Source organism: Aspergillus piperis, assembly GCF_003184755.1.
Source record: "Aspergillus piperis CBS 112811 unplaced genomic scaffold BO85scaffold_16, whole genome shotgun sequence".
Lineage (NCBI taxonomy): Eukaryota > Fungi > Ascomycota > Eurotiomycetes > Eurotiales > Aspergillaceae > Aspergillus > Aspergillus piperis.
The window spans coordinates 813,637-832,595 of record NW_020291606.1 but is presented as its reverse complement, the minus strand read 5'-3'; the positions used below and the strand labels follow the sequence as shown (position 1 = coordinate 832,595).

The window sequence follows — 18,959 nt, the reverse complement described above, 5'->3', positions numbered from 1 at the left end:
GCAAGCAGAATACTGTGTGCACTTGATATTATAAAGTTTGATTTTCTGAGCAAGTTGTGAAACAGATCAGCTTGCTGTATGCGGTCCTCATCTTCGAACTTGTCGAGGATTCGTGGTCAACCAACGAGATATTCGTCCTTATAATACATCCGGCGATCCAAGTCATTCTAGCATATATTATATCTAATAATGTCTAGAGGTACTCTAACCTACTTGTCCGACAGTAACCGACTCAGGGCTGTGATCATTGGTAATCTTCGCGATAGGGCCTGACTCGATATACGCCCAAAGGTCATCATTTTGGGCCATGATCACCTTCGTCCCTTTCACGTCTTTTGATTCCACCTGAATATAAATGTTTAAGTAAATAATTTGAAAAAAAAAGAAAAAAAAAAGATGAGACCAGTTCCCTATTTTTAGTTGTAGCCTACTCATTGATGACCCACCGCAATGGTTCAGGCAAAAACGAAGACAATTCTGATAATGAGGCTGAGTCAGACCGCATTGCATTCCAGCCGGAAAAGCACCGCAGGGTGAGGCACAGCGTGCCGATCGCAGCTTTTCGATGGAAAGAATCTCGCTAGTGCTGATACCAAGATCATAACTAGCTCAGAGAAGAGCCTAGCATAACGATGGGATCCTCGCGATGATTTCTCGATGGGGAAATCCTGACGTCCAGCCAATTATAACCGGCCAGGCCTCACTGCCTCAAACCCTGACACCATCAATTTCCTGCCACGAGGCTGAGCAGTTCGTCGCATATAAGGGCCTCAAAATCCGCAACAATGCGATTCTTGTCTCAACCCACACTTACTTCCAACAATGCATTACTCTCGTTCCTCTTTTCTTTTCGGAGCACTGTGTACATTGGGTCTTGCCAGCCCTTTGCCGTCGAGCACAAGCCCTACAGTGCACCTCCGTGATTCCAACGTCTCGTTCAAGGGGACGACGAGCAACTTGACCGAATCCTTCCTCAACATTCGCTTTGGTGAAGACACGAGCGGAAGCAGCCGCTTCGCCCCTCCAAAGCCTTACAACTATCCCTCCGGCTCTGTGGTGAATGCCACTCAGTCCGGTGCAGCTTGTCCCCAGCAAAAGGACCCTATTGCAGACTTTCCCATCTTTGACAATGTCACTTCGATATCTGAGGACTGTTTAACGCTGCGTGTCGACCGGCCACTCAACACGTCTTCCTCAGACCGTCTACCGGTTCTCGTCTGGATCTACGGCGGCGGCGACACCATCGGCCAAATCTACGACTCTGCCTATGATCCAAGCCTCCTGGTCTACGGAGCCGCCCAGAAGGATGTCCCCGTCATCTACGTGGCTATGAACTACCGTCTCGGCATCTTCGGATTCGCTTCATCACCTGCGTTAAACGAATCTGACTCGCTGAACGCCGGTCTGCTGGACCAGCGCTTAGCCCTATGGTGGGTCCAAGACAACATTGCCGCCTTCGGCGGCGACCCAGACCAGGTCACCATCTTCGGCGAAAGTGACGGTGCAACAGGCGTCGGCCTGCAGCTAACAGCCTATGGCGGCAAAGTGCCCAAAGTGCCCTTCCGTCGCGCAATCATGGAATCAGGCGGCGCCAACGCCGACCCCGGAACCACCACCAACACCTCAAGCAAGCACACAGCCACCCTAACCAACCTGGTCAATTGCACCGCGTCCTCCAGCAGAGAGGAGTTGGAATGTCTGCGTCGTCTCCCAATGAAGACCCTCCTCAACACGGCCTACTCCTACGAACTCTCCCTCAACTCAATGGGCGGCATGGGGGTCTTCATCCCCACAGCCCCCTCATCGTTCATCCCCGATGCCCCCTCGCAGCTTCTCCGAACCGGCCAATTCGCCCGCAACATCGACCTCATCTCCGGATGGTGCGAAAACGACGGCGCTTTTTTCACTTCCACGACTCTGAACTCCTCATCCGACATCGCCGCCTTCCTCCAGGACAGCTACCCCAACCTCTCCAATGCTACCATCGCTAAAGCCCTGGACCTCTATCCCGTTTCAAACTTCTCCCCGGACCCATCTGCAAACATCTCCGCGCATTACTTCCGCGCTAGCCAGATGCATCGCGATTTCGACTTCACCTGTCCCAGTCTCCTGACCATCCAGACGAACATTAAGTACGCCACTAACCCCGCCAACGTCTCGAACTACCTCTACGCACTTAACCAAACGGCCTTTGCGGAGGTGTTTGAGTCCTCGGGCATGACGTACTACGGTGTTCCGCACTTCAGTGATATCATGTATCTATTTAACTCAGTTACGGGTGGTTTGTTCAAGGATATCTCTACGGCATCGGACCGGAAGCTTGCGTCGGAGATGGGTGCTAGCTGGGCTTCGTTTGCGTACTATGGCAATCCGAGCCGTGCTAGGGGCAGTGTTAAGGGATGGGGGCAGGCGTATGCGGCGAATACTAGTTCCACTACGCCGGAGTTGCAGGTCTTGGGTGGTCCGAAGATGAGATTCACTGGGAGTGGTAAGGGGGGTGCGTATGGTGAGGATTTAGTGAAGAGGTGCGCGTTTTGGAATGATCCTGTTGTGGCGAGTCAGTTGGGGGTGTAGATTATGTTGGTGATGAGTAGAAGCGTGGGTGCATGCTGCCCTTTATTTATTTATGAGATGGATATGAGTTATGCATTATGGACAAACAATTCGATAGACTCTTTACGATAGCTATACAGTATACAAAAACTGGATGCGTGGTTATTTTGTAGCTCTGTTTTTATTTATCAGTAAGTGCCCCAGCAAAACACCTTGATCAGAAAGTAGTAACTTTCTTCCGAAGGTAGTACAGCTGCGTAGCATATATGAGAAAAGACAAGGAAGGAGATTCTATCACGTAATATAGGATTTGTTCGTAGTTAAATATAGTAAGTAGTAGGGCCCAATACGCTTTTCCTTCGGCCATGGCGTCGTGACGATGAACAAGTCCCATCCACCATCCCAGATCAATTATAATCTCTTGTATGATTCTACCACAAAATAATACTGAAAACAGACACAGCGTCTCTTTCTTAATGAAGTATAGCAACAGCATGGCACAAGGAAGTATCAGCTAATGATCTCAAACTTATTGTATCCTCTCACCCCCTTGCCATCCATCGACTGACATTTTCAGAGTTTCTAGAACAGAGTTCACGATGATGACATCGATATTTGTACGTCCAGGAAAGCAACTACTAGAACGATTAAAGTAAAAATTTGTCCGATCAGCATTCAAGTAATTCAAATCCAGCTCTGAAGGTCCCAGGATTTGCGCCCCGTTTCCGGGCGGGTTTCCAGACTTTAAGAACCGGTTATCGGCATGCCGAAAACCAGGATATGCAGGGCACTAACGAAGTTTATTATCGTCTTCTACTACTTTATGTAGCAAGATATCTGGAATATAATCAATATACATGAGTACATATTATCAACTAGCTTAGCCAGAAGTGAAGTGCTTCCAACGTCAACTGGCATCTACAGACATAACTCACCATGACGCTCCACAAAGCCCACACACACCACCCCTCAAGCCCGGTTACTGTCCTCGGGGCGGGTATTCTAGGTCGTCGAATCGCGGCCGTCTTTCTCGCTGGCACTTACACCGTGCATCTTTTTGATCCTGATCGCAATGCTCTCTCCGCTGCTGAGTCATTTATCAAATCCTCTGGCGAGGCATTCACTGTGCTGACGCCTTTGCCGCATCCTGAGCGGGGACGGCTATCTCTCTTCTCTGAGTTGAAGAATGCGGTTGAGAATGCATGGCTAGTCATCGAGGCAACTCCAGAACAGCTCCCTCTCAAGATTCAAATCTTTGAGGAGGTGGATAGATACGTGCCTGGGGATTGTATTCTCGCGTCGAATTCAAGTTCCTTCAAATCAAGGCTTATGGTTCCTGGCTTGAGTGAGGAGAGGAAGAAGAGAGCGATGAATGTACATTTCATGATGCCGCCGGAGATGCGACCAGTAGAGGTGATGACCTGTGGTTCGACTGAAGAGGAGGTGATGGCTGAAATGATGGAGGTGTTAAGGAATTGTGGGATGTGTCCGTTTATGGTGCGGAGGGAAAGTACAGGGTATGTTTTATTCTCTTTTTAGCTCTGGGGTATTGATGCTAATCATGATGCAGGTTTGTATTTGGCCGTGCTTGGGCGGCCATCAAGCGAGAGATCCTGAGTATTCTGGCTGAAGGAGTTAGCATCCCCGATGACATTGACCTACTATGGAAGGAAGTTTTTCAACGCCCAACGAGTGTCCAGCCGTGTCAGCTGATGGATCAGGTTGGCTTGGATACTGTTGCAGCTATCGAGGAGAACTACATCCAGGAAAGGGGGCTGGATGGGGACAAATCGGTTGATTGGTTACGTGAGAACTATATCAACAAAGGGCGATTGGGTGACAAGTGCGAGTCCGGTGGGTTGTATCCCGCCGAGCAGGACAGCATGTCTGAGAAGCTTTATGTCTTGGATGTTGGTATCGGGGATAATAGCGCACTGCGTGATGCGAGGACAGCAGGTCGTATTCTCGCAGTTTCCCCGAAGAGTGGAAAAAGAACTACCCTTGTCAGTGGATTGTCTTTGCCAGATGGAATTGATGTTTCTCCTTCTTGTGGGCGGATGTTCTGGACGAGCATGGGACACGCCCTCTCTGCCTGTGACGGGTCTGTGCAGTCGGCTAAGCTCGATGGGAGTGATGTTCACACGCTTCTGAAGCCTGGAACGGTTTATACACCCAAACAGCTCATTGTCGACGATGTGGATCGTAAGTTGTATTTCTGCGATCGCGAGGGAATGAGTTTGCACCGGTGCAATTTTGATGGAACCGATCATCAGATACTGATTCAAACTGGGTCGTTGAAAGTCCCATCAGAAAGGAAAGATATGATGCGGTTTTGCGTGGGTGTGGCCCTTGATCGGAAGAATAGGCATATTTACTGGACCCAGAAAGGGCCGAGCAAGTCCGGAAAGGGGAGAATATTCCGTGCGGGGATCGACATTCCTGCTGGGCAAACAGCCAACAACAGAGCTGATGTAGAGTGTCTGCTACAGGGATGCCCAGAACCGATTGATTTGGAGTATGATACGCAGACACAAATGCTCTACTGGACGGATCGCGGTGAGCATCCTATGGGGTGCTCCCTGAATCGGGTTGATCTTAGTGGTGATATTGATAAAGAGACAATCGGGGAGAAGGTGGAAATACTCGCGAGACAGTTCCATGAGCCTATTGGATTGAAGCTGACGAAGAATGGAGTTTATGTCACCGACTTGGGTGGATGTGTGTATCTGGTAACTGGGACGAAGAAGACGGTGTTAACTCAGGGAGAAGGATGTTTCTCAGGCCTTGCTATACTGTAATAGTGTCTTGACACTCAGCGTGCAACCAACTTACTTGAGCTAAGACTGTTAGTGTCTTTCCCCAAGAGTAGATACTTGCTAAATCTTGGAACGCGCCACGCCCTTTGAATCAAGCCAAAATGACACTGCCAGACCATCAACATGATCCATGATTCCTCTAGCCTGTTCCCTGTTTCTGAGGGGCTAGAGAACTTTATCACTCAGTATCCAGGAGACTTTCCGGGCTGCAGTGGCTTGATGAACTTCTTGTCTTGTCAGGACCCATTGGCGGACGCTGAGCATACTCGGTCTTCATACCAAGCTCCATTGCCAACTTATTGACGGTTGGTCAGGTTCACCCCAAATATGATAAGATTCGTGTTGATCGCATCAATGCTCAGAAGGAGTACTCTCAATGCACAGTGAAATAACCACGCATTTAACAGGTAGGGCGTGTCCCTTCTCCAATTTGGAGAAATGCATTACTAACGATGATCACGCCTGCCTAGTAAGTCTCTAGTCTGTGGATGAGGTGGACGATTTCCTCAACCTCGGCTTTTCTTGAGGAGACTATTAATCCGGCCCTATATATTACACAGCTAGATTGTCTTCATTTCTCTTGTTTGCGTCTACGTTCTACTCATGATGTTGATCCAGCCAAAGGGCTTCCGATCAATCAGCCTACGCGTCATACAGCCTTGTAGAAAGTACATGTCCCACTTTCGCGTCGTGGAGCACACAGCTCGGTGTCAAAATGTCCGACAGCGTCCGGGTGCCGTGAAAGCCGGTCATGAAAACAAGCTGCGACTTGCTGTTAAGCAGTACATCCCCCTCGATAATCCACACCCGAAGGAAGGGGATGTCACTATTATTGGGGCGCATGCAAATGCGTTTCCAAAGGTTGAGTCAACTCCTTACATTTGAATTTCCAATATGACTAACTTGTGCATAAGGAACTGTACGAACCCCTTTGGGATGACCTTTACAAGCAGCTCGCAAGTCAAAACAGACGCATCCGATCAATTTGGATTGCAGATGTTGCTCAACAGGGACAGAGTGGTGTTTTAAATGAAGCCATCTTAGGCCATGATCGTGAGCTCTCGTCCCGCACCGCACAAGCCGTTTGAACATTCTTTGACGCCAATCTAGCCGATTGGCTCGATCACGGGCGTGATCTTTTGTTCATGATAAATCAGCTTCAGGACCAGATCCCTCAACCACTTGTTGGCATCGGTCACAGTATGGGTGGAATGCAGCTGTGAGTATGCTCGATCCGCTCAAAGCGCCTATTTCTCATGGATGATAATCCAGAGCCCACCTGTCTTTATTGCATCCATCCCTATTCGAGGGTCTTATCCTGCTCGACCCGGTGATACAGCGCGAAAACCCAGGCCGCCAATTCGCCCAGACATCTACTTATAGACGAGACATATGGCCCTCACGCGAGCAAGCAGCAGCGAAATTCAAGTCAAACCCATTCTATCGGACATGGGATTCCCGCGTTTTCGACAAATGGATCCAGTACGGGCTACGGGACCTTCCCACCCCATTACATCCCGTCACGGACGAAACTGGACCATCCGCCGTTACGTTGACTACAACCAAGGCACAAGAGCTATTCTACTTTGTACGGCCTTCGTATGTTGACGAGCGATCCGGACTTCCCCGCGGTAACCCTGAAGAGGAAATGCATCCGGATGACCACGATGCTGGTTATCCTTTTTACCGACCTGAGTCGGCATGGATGTTTCGTCGACTGCCTCATCTAAAACCACCTATTCTCTATCTGTTTGGGGAACTATCGGATCTGTCTTCTCTGATTGCCCGTCGGGATAAAGTGGTAACAACTGGTACGGGTCTGGGAGGTAGTGGGGGTGCAGCGCGGGGACTGGTTGAGGAAGTCGTGCTACCCAGTGGCCATATGTTTCCAATGGAGCTGGTAAAGGAAACTGCTGAAGCTAGCGTGGCGTTTATTGACAAGAGGTTATCTGATTGGGGGTCGAGGGTTGCGACGTTTCGCAGGGCGTGGGAAGGAGTGCCTCATCATGAACGGCTGAGCGTGGATCAGCAGTGGGAGAGGAATATCAATGGTTCTTCGAAGCTCTAAGTGGTTCAATAATTATGCTGATCTTTGGATAAGGGGACTAATAGATGAGAACTGTTGGAGGCTGCGGTTAGTCGCGGGAAACGCAGGGCGTATACCGGTGTCACTCATAAGGCGCGGTGATCGATAATGCCCAATAATCAACAATCAAGTCGAAAGGATAATCGAGTTATGGTCCTTGATTGATTACCCTTGAAATTTCCCTGGTTATTTCTTTGAATACAGTGGGTTGATTCACTGCCCTAGTATAACTTCATGGGACAATATCATCCGCAGTTATGCCGAAATTTAGAGGGATATCTCTTTTGGCCTAGTAGTTGGTAGCGTAACTGGCCAAGCGAACCAGACTGTCACGGGTTTATTTTACGGGCCTAATCAACCCAATAACCGCCATGGCCTGAAGGAATGTAGGAGAGGCGGGATACGCAAATAGGATAGAACGAGTGGTATAGGGATTACGAGCGAGTCTGGTATTTGAGCAGTACGGTGTATAGAAGACGAAAGTTTAGGAATATACTCGTCATAGTATAGAAGTAACGGACCGTTTTCAACCGTGCCAGAACTGATACTATGTGCTTGTCAAGTATAGGGCGTGGGCGGGTAGCGGAGAGCTTCAGGAGTAAAGTTTGATTGGTTCGGGGTATCAATTTATCTTGTACCAAAACTTGCTCCATACCAGATTAGGGTTTTCTGAGTACCGGAGTTTAGACGCTTGATATTGCAGGATCGCTAGAACTGATGCTGGAGTATAAGAAGCAAAGAAAAGAGATAACACTCGGTCTAAATATAGACCCTATAGCTGCGGTTGTGGTGGATTTTAGGGTCAAAGGGGAGGGTGCGGGACAATGAGTGAGAATAGGCTGTGTCGACTGAGTATTCGTCATATGTTATGGGAGTTCCACTAGTATATTAGGATAGAATTACCATTGAAACACCATTTGCAGTCTCATCATTCATTCATATACATGCCATTACTAAAGTAGCCCACTTAATACCAGCCTATTTCAAATAGAACGCCAAATCCGCCCCTTCTGCTCTCTCCCACTCCAGCTCACCGTTAGAAAGATAGGCAAAGGGGTTAGCGTTATTTTGGTAGCGGATATCAAAGTCTTCGCCGCGGATGGTAGAGATGGCCTCTGCAATTATCATACGCGTTAGCACACTTGATGGGATTCCTAGGGTATAGATCAAGGCTGGGTTACCTTTGAAGTGAAGAACACTGCCAGGATACATGGCCGTGACAGCCGAGCCATTGTTGTACCAGGCAGTGCAGCCTGAGCTCCAGACGGTATGTTTCAGGTTTGCCTGGACATGGCGGTTATACAGCCGGTTTGCGGAGTCGGTTACGACAACGGAGCTAGACATTGTTAGTGGTTGAGAACGTCTCATCATGAGTAGAGAGTGTGCTCTCACTGAATATCTTCCCGGGCAATCTTCTTCACCCACTGCAGAATGTAGTCCGCAGTCCAGGCTAGCATCTGAGGGACGCTTCCATGGCCAATAGGGCAGTTAGGCCCGGCGAACATGAAATAGTTGGGACTGCCAGGACAGCAGATGGAGAAATATGCCTCGGGTGTCGTCTTCCAGTCGTGAGCGAGCTGACGACCATTACGACCAACCATCTCCCAGCCAGGGATGAAGGTGGTGTCGAAACCTGTGGCGCAGACAATGAGGTCAAATTCCTCCTCACCTTGGGCGGTCTGGATGCCAGTTTTGGTGATGCTCTCAATGGGATCAAAGCACCACTCTGCGTTGGGCTCCTGCATGGCTTCTAGATATCCGTCTCCGGGGCTAAGACGACGACATCCGATAGCAGTGTCGGGGATGAGCTTCTTGATTAGGTGTGAATTATTGCTAAGACGCTGTCTCATCAATTGTTCTGTGGCTGTGTATAGCATGTTATTGTACTCAGATCCCTTGAGCATCAGCTTGTAGACGGTATTGACTCTGCGATGTTGTTATTAGTAGAATACCTCATTGGGTGGCGTTCGACGTACGAGCGCTCGATAAACTTCCTGTATTCCAGAAAACCCTCAGGGTCATCCCGAAATCGGGCCTTTTCTTCTTCGGTGTATACAAAGTTGGTACCCATTCCATCCCTGGTCGTGTCCGGGCATAAGTTGACCGACACCCATGTTGGATGGCGGATGTAGTTGACGATGCGGGCTGCCTTGGGCTGCAGCGCAGGCACAATCTGGATCCCCGAGGAGCCATTACCAATGACAGCAATCTTCTTGCCGGACCAGTCGTAGGCCGGATCCCAGCCCGCTGTATGGAGGAGCTTGCCTTCAAACCGGTTCAGACCTTCAATCTTGGGCATCTTCCACCGATTGAGGATGCCTCCGGCATTGATGAGAATATCTGCATCATCGTAGACGGTTGTGTCGTTCTGGTTGAGCTCGAGGCTCCATTTACCACGTTCTTCGTTCCAAACAGATTTGACAAGTCGAGTGTTGAAGACGATCTTCTCTTTCAGTCCGTACTTTTCAGTTGTCGATCGGATGTATTCCTCGATTTCCGGGCCCTTGGCATAGCTTTGGGACCAGGACGGATTGGGCTCAAAGGGAAACACATAACTGTGAGCAGGCACGTCGCAGCCTACACCAGGGTAGATGTTTTCGAACCAAGTACCCCCTACCTCGGGATTCTTTTCATAGATGGTGAAGTCAATAAACTCAAGAGGCTGCTCGTGCTTGAGCTTGTGTGCAAGGATCAGTCCCGAAAACCCCGCTCCAATGCAGACGACTCTGAGATTTCGGGGAGTGAAAGCAAATCGCTTGGGATCTACAGCATATGCTGTGGATTCAGTAGGGATGGACTCTCTGGATGGCATGGTGATGGCAAAGATATCCTCAATTTTGCGACAGGAGTTGCAGACATGCAGGTTCACCCTCGCAATAGCCAAGATTTCGAAACAGGGGATACCCTTACTAGTTATATGATATCCTCGCAGTCCTTTGGTTTCCGGCTTTCCCCCGGCCGTAGCCTTATAGTATCAGGAACTAAAAGGCCGGTCTCAATTAGTGGTTACCCTAATAAGTAAGTCTACAGGCCCGATTGATTCGCAGGATATTAAATTAGCGCCGAATCCATTTAGCGAGTCTACCAATACAGTACGACGCGGGACGTGATTGAAAGAAATTTGCGTGGGCGGTAGGATCCCGGACCTGTCAGACGCTAAATCTCGCAGGAATTTAACGCTCAAAACGGCTGAATTGAGCCTTCGAGATGGCAAAGGGCACCGGGACTGAAGCCACCCCGCTGTCAAAGACACGGACCCGCCGGCCCGCCTGGTTTGGGGGCCGACGGAGCTGTCAGGAAAGGGGCTGGAAGGATCGCTAGAGCATCCTAGCGGCGTGCCATGCCCTAAGACTTGAATGTGATTGACCGGTTTGGCGCACTAGATGCATTGCGGCCTATTATTGAACCAGGGTCGCGTGTCAAAACTGGTTTCTATCTTAAGGGCCCGGTGGTACATTCCAGTCCACTCGATATGTCTTCCTCTGCAAGTGGCAACAGGCATGTCCAGCAGCGTCTTCGGGGATCCTCCTCCAGGGACGGACTTGACAGCCAGCCGGCGTGGAGTGAACAACGCAGCTGTTAGTGTCACATACGTGCTGCCGGCCATCGCCATTGCCTTTCGATTTCTCGCGAGAACGCGGGTGCAACAAGCTTCCATTGCCGCGGATGATTGGATGATAGTTGCTGCTTTGGTACGTACTTGTGGCCATTCCTCAGTCACGACACGGAGATACTGATGATCATAATGGCTGCAGCTGTCTGTGACTGCGAATTTCGTCTCCACCATTATCGGTTCGTTCGCCCGATCAAACACCCAGAAAGCGTACTGACCAGCCATCTTCAGGAGGCTATTATGGCCTTGGAAAGCATGTATGGGCTATACCCCTAGACGATGTGATCAAGGTGGTGCAGATTCTGTTCGCATATGTCCTCATATACGTCGTTACCGTGCCCTTGATCAAGCTCTCGGTCATCCTCTTCTACCGTCGCATTTTCGGAATGAACAAGGCGATGTGGTTCTGCGTCGCATTGACCATCGGATATTGGTTTTCTTGCACCGTCGCCTTCCTCGTCTGTTGCCGACCTGTCTCATATTATTGGACGCAGTATGCTGATCCCGCTGGCGGCCGTTGCGTCTACAATCTTTATCCATTCTATATTGGGAACGCCGCTGCAAATGTGACCACGGACGTGATCATTCTGCTGGTGCCCATGCCACTTATCTGGAGGCTTCAAATGCGAACCACCCAGAAGGTTTTGGTTTGCAGCATTTTTCTACTTGGCAGCTTGTATGTCGTGCTGAACCCCGCCTGTCCGTTCCCATGTCTCATCCTGTCTGATAACTGATACAAAAACGTTGTTTGCAGTGTCTGCGTGGCGAGTCTCATTCGAATCTATTACATGACGTTTCTTAGCAGGTCCGTGGATATCACCTGGATCATGGGTAATGTCTTCATCTGGTCCAGTGTGGAGCCGTGCATCGGAATTGTCTGTGCCTGTCTGCCTACCTTGCAACCCCTGCTGCGGTACACCATTTATAGGATATTCGGCTCGCGTGTGGGAAAGTATCTGGGTAGCTCGGAGAAAAAACTTTCCGGTCAAAATAAGGATGCTCCCGTGAGGAGGCCCAGGGATTGGGACGAAAGTCTGCTTGCAACACAGACTGTTCGAGTTGAGATGGACTCTATGCGCAGGGAAGACGAGAGTGAAGAAGGCAGAATCCTGGTTGAAACCGACTTCCAAGTGATCGAGGAGAGCAAAAGAGCGTTATAATAGCACTGGCATAATACGGATGACAATTCCGTGGTGTCACTCTAAATGTAGCTGGGCGAGTGGCAGTTGATCATCGTCAGGGTTTCCAGCTAGATGGCACGCTACAAATAGAACAGTGATCCAAAAGTAGACATGAACACAAAGTTACTACAATGTCGCATCACATCATTAACAATGATGCGTCTGGATATCAAAATTTTATAGTATGTACGACTGGCTCGCTTCACTAGATCTGACACCATAGCCCGTTAGCGATGTGACACACGGTAGGGACAGAAAAATAACAGAGTGAAGCCCATCCATCTTGAGGCCCAGTTAGTAGCCTTCCTCTTCGCCCTGCTGGTAGACGTGTCGTGAACGTCCAGGGTCTTTGCGCATCTGCTGGCCAGAGCCAGTGAAGCCCACTATTGCAGTCAGTGTGCTGTCGCACGTGGTCTATCGGAAGAGTCCACTCACCTCGGGCATTTACTCCATCGCCCGTGCGGAACATGCTCTCCTTGCGACCCAATTTACCCTTGCTGGCAAAATCCTTCCACTTCATCTTGCCCGCCTCGAGCTCCCGCGTAGCCTTCACCTTCCGGGGCACCTTAGCCGGGCGCGCCGGCCCATCGCTCACCTTGCTCGGCTCCTTACGCGCCTGGTTGGCCAACGCGGGATTAATGTCCGCGGCGGCGGAGATCACGCTCGAGTGGGGCGGCGGCGGCGCCGGAGATTGTGATGAGGAATTGCCTGAGCTTGCATCAGCCTTGCGCTTTCGCGAGTCATTGCCGGAGATGGGCCTGATGTCTTTGGAGGTTAGATTTTCCACCGTCCCATAGGACTTGAACGAGACAAGATACACGGGGTTGCTCGCAGAGCCGGTGATGGAGGTGATACGCGCTGGGTAGAACGAGTTGTCGCCCGACACCCACCGGGCGAGAACGTGCTCGTTCACGGAAAAGGAGGTCTGAGTTGACGGTTCGTCCGTTTGTTCGACCGTCGGTTTGCGGTATGTTGGTTGAGAAGCGTAGGAATCCTTGGCCCTATTGTCCTTGGCCGCGGACGCCGGCGGCTGGGACACGGCAGGCGCGGGAGGTTTGAGTTCGGCAATGGATGTTTCGGTGAGGTTTATAAGTTCTTCCAGCTCAGTTTTGAGACTCTGCAATTCCGTGTTGTCTGGGTCTACCTGCAAACTCGATTGGACGGTTTCAAGCTGGGAGAGTGACGGTTAGTCACGGACGGACGGTCATGGCTATGTAGGCGCGTACCTGGAGCTTGAACTCCTTGACTTCTGCCTCCAGGGCAGCGACGTCCGACATTGTTGTGTTATTAAAGGCAGTAAAGAGAGAAGGTAATTACGTCCTGCGGGAAACCAAAGGATGAAAGAATGGCGAGTGCGCAGGATGATGGCAGTCGTTGGGGTGGAGTGGCGGTCGGGCTGGAGCAAATCTGAGGTTTTGCAGATAAGAGAAGTCGCCTTTGGGGATAAGACTGGGCTGTGGCGGGGGCCCCGTTGCGGCTCGTGCCTATCACGTGCATTCGCACCGCCACAGATGCACGGGCGCAAGTCACATGTTTAACTTATCCGTTATCTGTGTTCGCTCGCTCCTGCTGCTACAAAGTACCATTCATCACTAACTCACTAGTGGACGTTCTGGGTTACTGACGCTTATGGCAAAGTAGCAATAATTCCTGCAACTTCAGGCTTGGGCCGGTCACTATCTAGTCCCGGTTCGACTTCCCCACGGTTACATTAAAGACAGGCCGCCGAAGTCCAGAAAAGCTCCGATCTCAGGCCACGCCCGCATCCACAATCTAAGCTACGGGTCAACGGGTCAACACCTGGTTGGTGTCCGCTTCCACAGTCGATCCTCACGTCATTCGGCTGCGGAACAAAGGCCAACCGATGGGGGTGGTAATTGGCCCGAGATCTGCCAGGTGTCCGTCCAACCGCGTTATCAGGCTACATGCCACATGCTACAGGCTACAGGCTACAGCAACAGTTGATACTGATGGGGCAGCGGCAGCAGCAGTCCAGCAGTCAAAACAGGGCGGGGAGATCAATGGCCATCCAATCTTAGGACTCGTCAGCCGTGGCAGACTACTCGTTGCCATAGGCTAAACCTTAAGCATCGGAGATCCAGATCCCTAGTGGGTTTCACACCGCTTGCCCCGGTTGTGATCGGTCGGGGTGGCCATGCATTCGACCGAGAGTAGGGGAGCTCTGGCCAAATAATCTAGGTTATCCCCGGCTTACGAGGTGCACTCGAGATAATTCCTAGCTGCTACAATACTCATATGGAGAAACACGCGGTTGACGGGCAACTATTTGGAATACAGTAATCCTTCCGAGGCATCCGAGATCGCAGAGTGATAGGCATCAGCATGAGCACCGAAAGTCGGAGGGTCTGTCTGGTCTTAACACTGAAGCTGGGGGCGGTGAGGTGACGGCGAACGAAGGAACCCGTGTCCGCGTCCGAGAAAAGTGGCGCCCCATGAGTCACTTTTCTTGGGTGAGACAGTCGATCGGTTCGTTTAGTACGGAGTAGCATCGTCCAGACAAAGGACGGTCCCGGTTTGGCCAGGGAGGGGGGCAGACATCTACCTATCTAGCGATGGCGTAGATAGACTAGCTAGATAGGAGGCAGAGACTAAATACTAGTGCCTCGTACCAGTTTCAGGCTGAAGAGTGTTGCGAGACTTAAATCCATCGTCAGGTTGATGATTGTGAAGAGGTGACCAACCAAGGAACCAAGCAATGCCGAAGTGGTAAAGAAGCAAATGGGCGAAGAGAGAAAAACCGCAGAGGATTTTCGGGTTGGATTTCTAAGCAGGAGTCACTGGCTTCCCCACTTGCAGCCTGAGGTTTGCACCGGCAGAACACCTCAGGCTACACTTTTTGCCTTCTGCAGGGTTTCATAGCCAATCATCATCTTCCATTCTACCCACCGCCCCTCGAGGCCATCGCCCCCCTCTTAGTTCAGTCGAAGATTCCATTCCATCTACTACTCACTACTAGGCTTGTCTTGTTCCATCCACGGCCTCCTCTTCCTTCTCCTCTTCTCACGCTCTCTCTCTCTCCCCCCCCCCTCTTCCTTTCTTCCAACCCGCATCAAGAACCAATCTTCCACCCCCCTACCCGGTGCCACAATTTCGTTCCATTCGGCTAGACCCTTAACGACGGGTCTCGCATTCTTTCGCCCTACTGCATCCCCCTACCTCTCATCCATCTTGCATCATCCTCCTCTTCCCATCTTCGTCTCACTTACCAGCCCCTCTCCCCTCCGGCCCTCTCGCCCTCTTTCACGACCTGTGATTCGTCTTTGGTCTGCCTCTCCTTAGCCCCGTTTTGGCTCGTCAGACAGACCTCTTTGCGGCTTGTGCTTCTCGCCTGCCTTGCGCCTCTCCTTCACGCATTGTCATCCTCAACTTCATCTGTCTTCCGAATCTCACTTCTCCCGCAACACTCCGTCTCCCCAACACCTTCTAGAGTCTTCCAGACTCAAATTGCTTCCCCCCAACAACTCTACTTGCAGTTCACGGTGACGTGACAGCTGTTGGTGGTTTGTTTCAGTCTTCGAAAAATTAAACTCGTGCCCCTCCTCTGGTCTCTGCCGGTGTCATCGTACCGGGACCCCTCCTCCTCAACCCGTCTCTGGGGGCCACCTATCGATACAACAAACGGGCGGGAAGCCCGGCCTGCTTCTCATCGAATCTATCATTACTTGGAGATTACCTTTGTTGAGCAACACTTGACACTTCCCCACAGTTTCAACACCTTCCCGCTCTGATCATCACTGTCGACTGCGATATTCTGAATACAATGGCCGACTACAATTCCCTCTATCAGCACGGTCTTTACCTGTCGCCAGATCAGCAAGATCTCCTCCTGGCTGCTCTTTCCTCCAACAATCCGCCCGCAAAACAGCAGAATAATTCCCACCCCCCGGCTTCCAAGTCAGACCCCGAGTCTACCCCTGCAACCACAGGTAGTTACAATATGAGTCCTGCGTTCGACCCCTCTTACCCTCACTCGGGTGGTCTGGGTTATGGCGATGATGAAAGTCCCTTCCTGGACTTCAACCCCGAACTGGACTTTGACTTTCAAGGCTCCGAGAACCTGATTGGTGATCTTCCCGAGAGCCTACCGCAATCGGAGGAACCGGAGCCGGGAGAGAAGAGGAAGGACATCGATGGCGATGCGGATGAGAATGAAGCTTCCGGCAAGAAGCGAAGAGAAAGCGATGAAAAGGCGGCAAAGAAGCCAGGAAGGAAGCCCTTGACTTCCGAGCCAACCTCGGTACGTATGCTCGGTTATCGCGATGTGGGCGCCGAGAGTCTCGTGTCACTAACAAACTCGCAGAAGCGGAAGGCACAGAACCGGGCTGCGCAGCGAGCGTTCCGTGAACGCAAGGAGAAACACTTGAAGGATCTGGAAACGAAGGTAGATGAGCTGCAGAAGGCTTCTGACAACGCGAACCAGGAAAATGGGTTGCTCCGTGCTCAAATCGACCGCCTGCAAGTCGAATTGAGAGAGTATCGCAAGCGTCTCTCCTGGCTGACCACGGGAACTGGTGTCTCTGCCATGAATGCCATCCCCGGAGCCTATCCCAACAAGGGATCGTATGGCCTTCAGAACAATGATTTCATGTTTGACTTCCCCAAATTCGGGGATCTTCCGGGCTCCCACATTTTCAATAACGGCCAATTGTCCAAGGCGCAGCAGAGTGCTAAAGGAGAGCCATCCACAGCAACGTCGCGTAATGACTCCCGTGTGCCAGGTGTTGTGAGCCGTAACTCCCTGAGCAGTGCTCAGTCCAACGGTGCGCCCGCGGGCAGGACTCCCAGCTCCGTGTCCCACCAGGGTTCCACTCCTGCGTCCACGAGGAAGTCCACTCCGAAGGTGTCCTTATACAACGGCACGGCTCAATCCACCTCTACGCATGATTCCTCTACGACTGACTCGCCATCCTCCTCGTCCGATTCCCACCAGAGCCAGAGTCTTTCGTCCAACGGCACATCCCCGGAACCCACTATTAGTTCTCCTGCTACTAAGGCTCATCACCACCACGGTGCTCATGATGGCTGCACTTATACCACCATCGATGGTGAGGAATCCTTCTGCGCGCAACTTGGCATGGCATGTGGCAATATCAATAACCCCATTCCAGCCGTCCGGCATAACAGCCAAAGCGCGTCAAATACCCCTAATCAGGAGGCTCCCCACGAGGATGTTGCGGGTCTGGATACGCTCGCTCAGCAGAACGGCGGCCAGTTCGATCCCGTTCTCTTCGGAGACTGGCGTGAGCCTCAGGATGCAATCCTGTCTCAGGACTTTGGAACATTCTTTGACGATGCCTTCCCCCTGCCCGATCTGGGAAGCCCTTCACACAACCTCACGGAAGCGGCCACCCAACAACCCCCGAAGAAAGACTTGATCGCAGAGATCGACAGCAAGTTGGATGAAGAGGTTGTGCCTGGAGAAGATAAGTCTCAGATGCTGAGTTGCACGAAGATATGGTATGATTATCCTGTTGGACCCCCCAAAAATTACATTTGTACTAACATCTTCGTTTTCAAGGGATCGTCTGCAATCCATGGAGAGATTCCGCAACGGAGAGCTCGATGTCGATCATCTTTGCTCCGAACTACGCATGAAGGCGCGGTGTTCGGAGGGCGGTGTGGTCGTCAACCAGCAAGATGTTGACGACATCATGGGGCGGGCGAAATAGTCAAGCGAGGGGAAACAATAAGTTAGTTCGCACCTGCGCTGCCCGCCGCATACTGCCCTCGTTGCCATCATTCTGCGTTTCAGATACCCATACATGTAATGCAAAGCTGTTGTTGACGCCGTTACGACAAAAGGGAATATTGGATATGGGAGGTTTTTCACACGAACCCAAAGTGAAAAATCACGGAGTACTCCAGGTTATTTACCGCAATCTTCGATTGGACAAATTCTCATGGGAAGACTTTTGGAGCAAAGCAATAACCTCCCCAACACATATTACATTTCTCCATCTACTTTTATGACTGTACTTTCTCTATTATCTTCTTCTTTTTTCTTTCACGAAGACCACTGCAGGCGAATAGGAGGCGTGGTTTGCACAGGAAAATTTTAATGCAATATAGGAAGCTTCGGTTTGGCAGACTGTACACCATCACCGTTGGAGTATTCTTTCGTTCATGTTATCTTAACACTTGGGTTGCGTGCTTGTTCCTATGTATATGCACCGCTGGTTCTTGATCTTTCAGCCCACCACACCACATGTACTCAAAAAGCTGGGTGGCTGGCGGATTTCGAGTGATATGTTGTTTGGTCAATCTATCTGTCTACCTACATGCCCTTGGAAATATGCGAAAGGGTTGTTCAAGTTTTTTGGGCGTAATCGGCGTATGTCTCTGGGTGAGGTAGTATCTCTGTATAGCCATGAAATAATAAGACGCCAATTCTCTCTTCTCCGATACTATTATTTGATAATACTAGTCATTGATGCCCTCATTGATCCTTTAACTATCCATCATGTGTTACAATTGCAGTCATACTTTTACTCGTGGTAGTAAGTAGTAAGTAGTGTCCCTTTCAAACTGTCTAAGTATGAATGATGTAGTATGTAAGTATGTGGTACCTGACCGCCGCACCCGCCCGGAAAATATATCCTGACAGCACTTCACCCATTATAAGTAGTAGTAGTAGTAGTAGAAGTCTTAGAGGAGAAAACTGAACTCAATAAACCCCCGTTACGGTAAAG

General features: G+C 50.7%; 7 protein-coding genes across 7 annotated transcripts; 5 read left to right on the top strand and 2 right to left on the bottom strand.

Annotated features, from left to right (window-relative positions):
• Positions 1 to 785: 785 nt before the first annotated feature.
• BO85DRAFT_426108 (carboxylesterase family protein) lies at positions 786 to 2,657 on the top strand (the record flags this gene model as incomplete). The annotated part of the gene is made up of 2 exons (XM_025658106.1): positions 786 to 862; positions 1,002 to 2,657. 2 exons carry the CDS (start codon positions 786 to 788, stop codon positions 2,572 to 2,574), a joined length of 1,650 nt encoding a protein of 549 aa, XP_025513349.1. The 3' UTR covers positions 2,575 to 2,657.
• An 832-nt stretch (positions 2,658 to 3,489) lies between these two features.
• Positions 3,490 to 5,351, top strand: BO85DRAFT_470699 (NAD(P)-binding protein; the record flags this gene model as incomplete). The annotated part of the gene is made up of 2 exons (XM_025662420.1): positions 3,490 to 4,070; positions 4,124 to 5,351. 2 exons carry the CDS (start codon positions 3,490 to 3,492, stop codon positions 5,349 to 5,351), a joined length of 1,809 nt encoding a protein of 602 aa, XP_025513348.1.
• Positions 5,352 to 6,041: 690 nt separating this feature from the next.
• BO85DRAFT_426103 (alpha/beta hydrolase) lies at positions 6,042 to 7,611 on the top strand (the record flags this gene model as incomplete). Its single annotated transcript, XM_025658105.1, has 4 exons — positions 6,042 to 6,230; positions 6,284 to 6,422; positions 6,480 to 6,588; positions 6,642 to 7,611. The coding sequence occupies 4 exons, from the start codon at positions 6,042 to 6,044 to the stop codon at positions 7,435 to 7,437; spliced, it is 1,233 nt and encodes a 410-aa protein (XP_025513347.1). The 3' UTR covers positions 7,438 to 7,611.
• An 822-nt stretch (positions 7,612 to 8,433) lies between these two features.
• On the bottom strand, positions 8,434 to 10,267 carry BO85DRAFT_490505 (flavin-containing monooxygenase; the record flags this gene model as incomplete). The annotated part of the gene is made up of 4 exons (XM_025663662.1): positions 8,434 to 8,570; positions 8,637 to 8,791; positions 8,848 to 9,381; positions 9,432 to 10,267. The coding sequence occupies 4 exons, from the start codon at positions 10,265 to 10,267 to the stop codon at positions 8,434 to 8,436; spliced, it is 1,662 nt and encodes a 553-aa protein (XP_025513346.1).
• Positions 10,268 to 10,941: 674 nt separating this feature from the next.
• BO85DRAFT_479857 (putative integral membrane protein Pth11-like) lies at positions 10,942 to 12,369 on the top strand. The gene is made up of 4 exons (XM_025662976.1): positions 10,942 to 11,147; positions 11,211 to 11,247; positions 11,300 to 11,744; positions 11,823 to 12,369. The coding sequence occupies exons 1-4, from the start codon at positions 10,956 to 10,958 to the stop codon at positions 12,226 to 12,228; spliced, it is 1,080 nt and encodes a 359-aa protein (XP_025513345.1). The 5' UTR covers positions 10,942 to 10,955; the 3' UTR covers positions 12,229 to 12,369.
• A 173-nt stretch (positions 12,370 to 12,542) lies between these two features.
• On the bottom strand, positions 12,543 to 13,574 carry BO85DRAFT_426095 (uncharacterized protein; the record flags this gene model as incomplete). The annotated part of the gene is made up of 3 exons (XM_025658104.1): positions 13,476 to 13,574; positions 12,685 to 13,420; positions 12,543 to 12,632 (listed from the first exon to the last, which is right to left on the bottom strand). The coding sequence occupies exons 1-3, from the start codon at positions 13,524 to 13,526 to the stop codon at positions 12,544 to 12,546; spliced, it is 876 nt and encodes a 291-aa protein (XP_025513344.1). The 5' UTR covers positions 13,527 to 13,574.
• Positions 13,575 to 16,030: 2,456 nt separating this feature from the next.
• On the top strand, positions 16,031 to 17,939 carry yap1 (putative bZIP transcription factor AP-1/Yap1; the record flags this gene model as incomplete). Its single annotated transcript, XM_025658787.1, has 2 exons — positions 16,031 to 17,727; positions 17,789 to 17,939. The coding sequence occupies 2 exons, from the start codon at positions 16,031 to 16,033 to the stop codon at positions 17,937 to 17,939; spliced, it is 1,848 nt and encodes a 615-aa protein (XP_025513343.1).
• Positions 17,940 to 18,959: the final 1,020 nt, after the last annotated feature.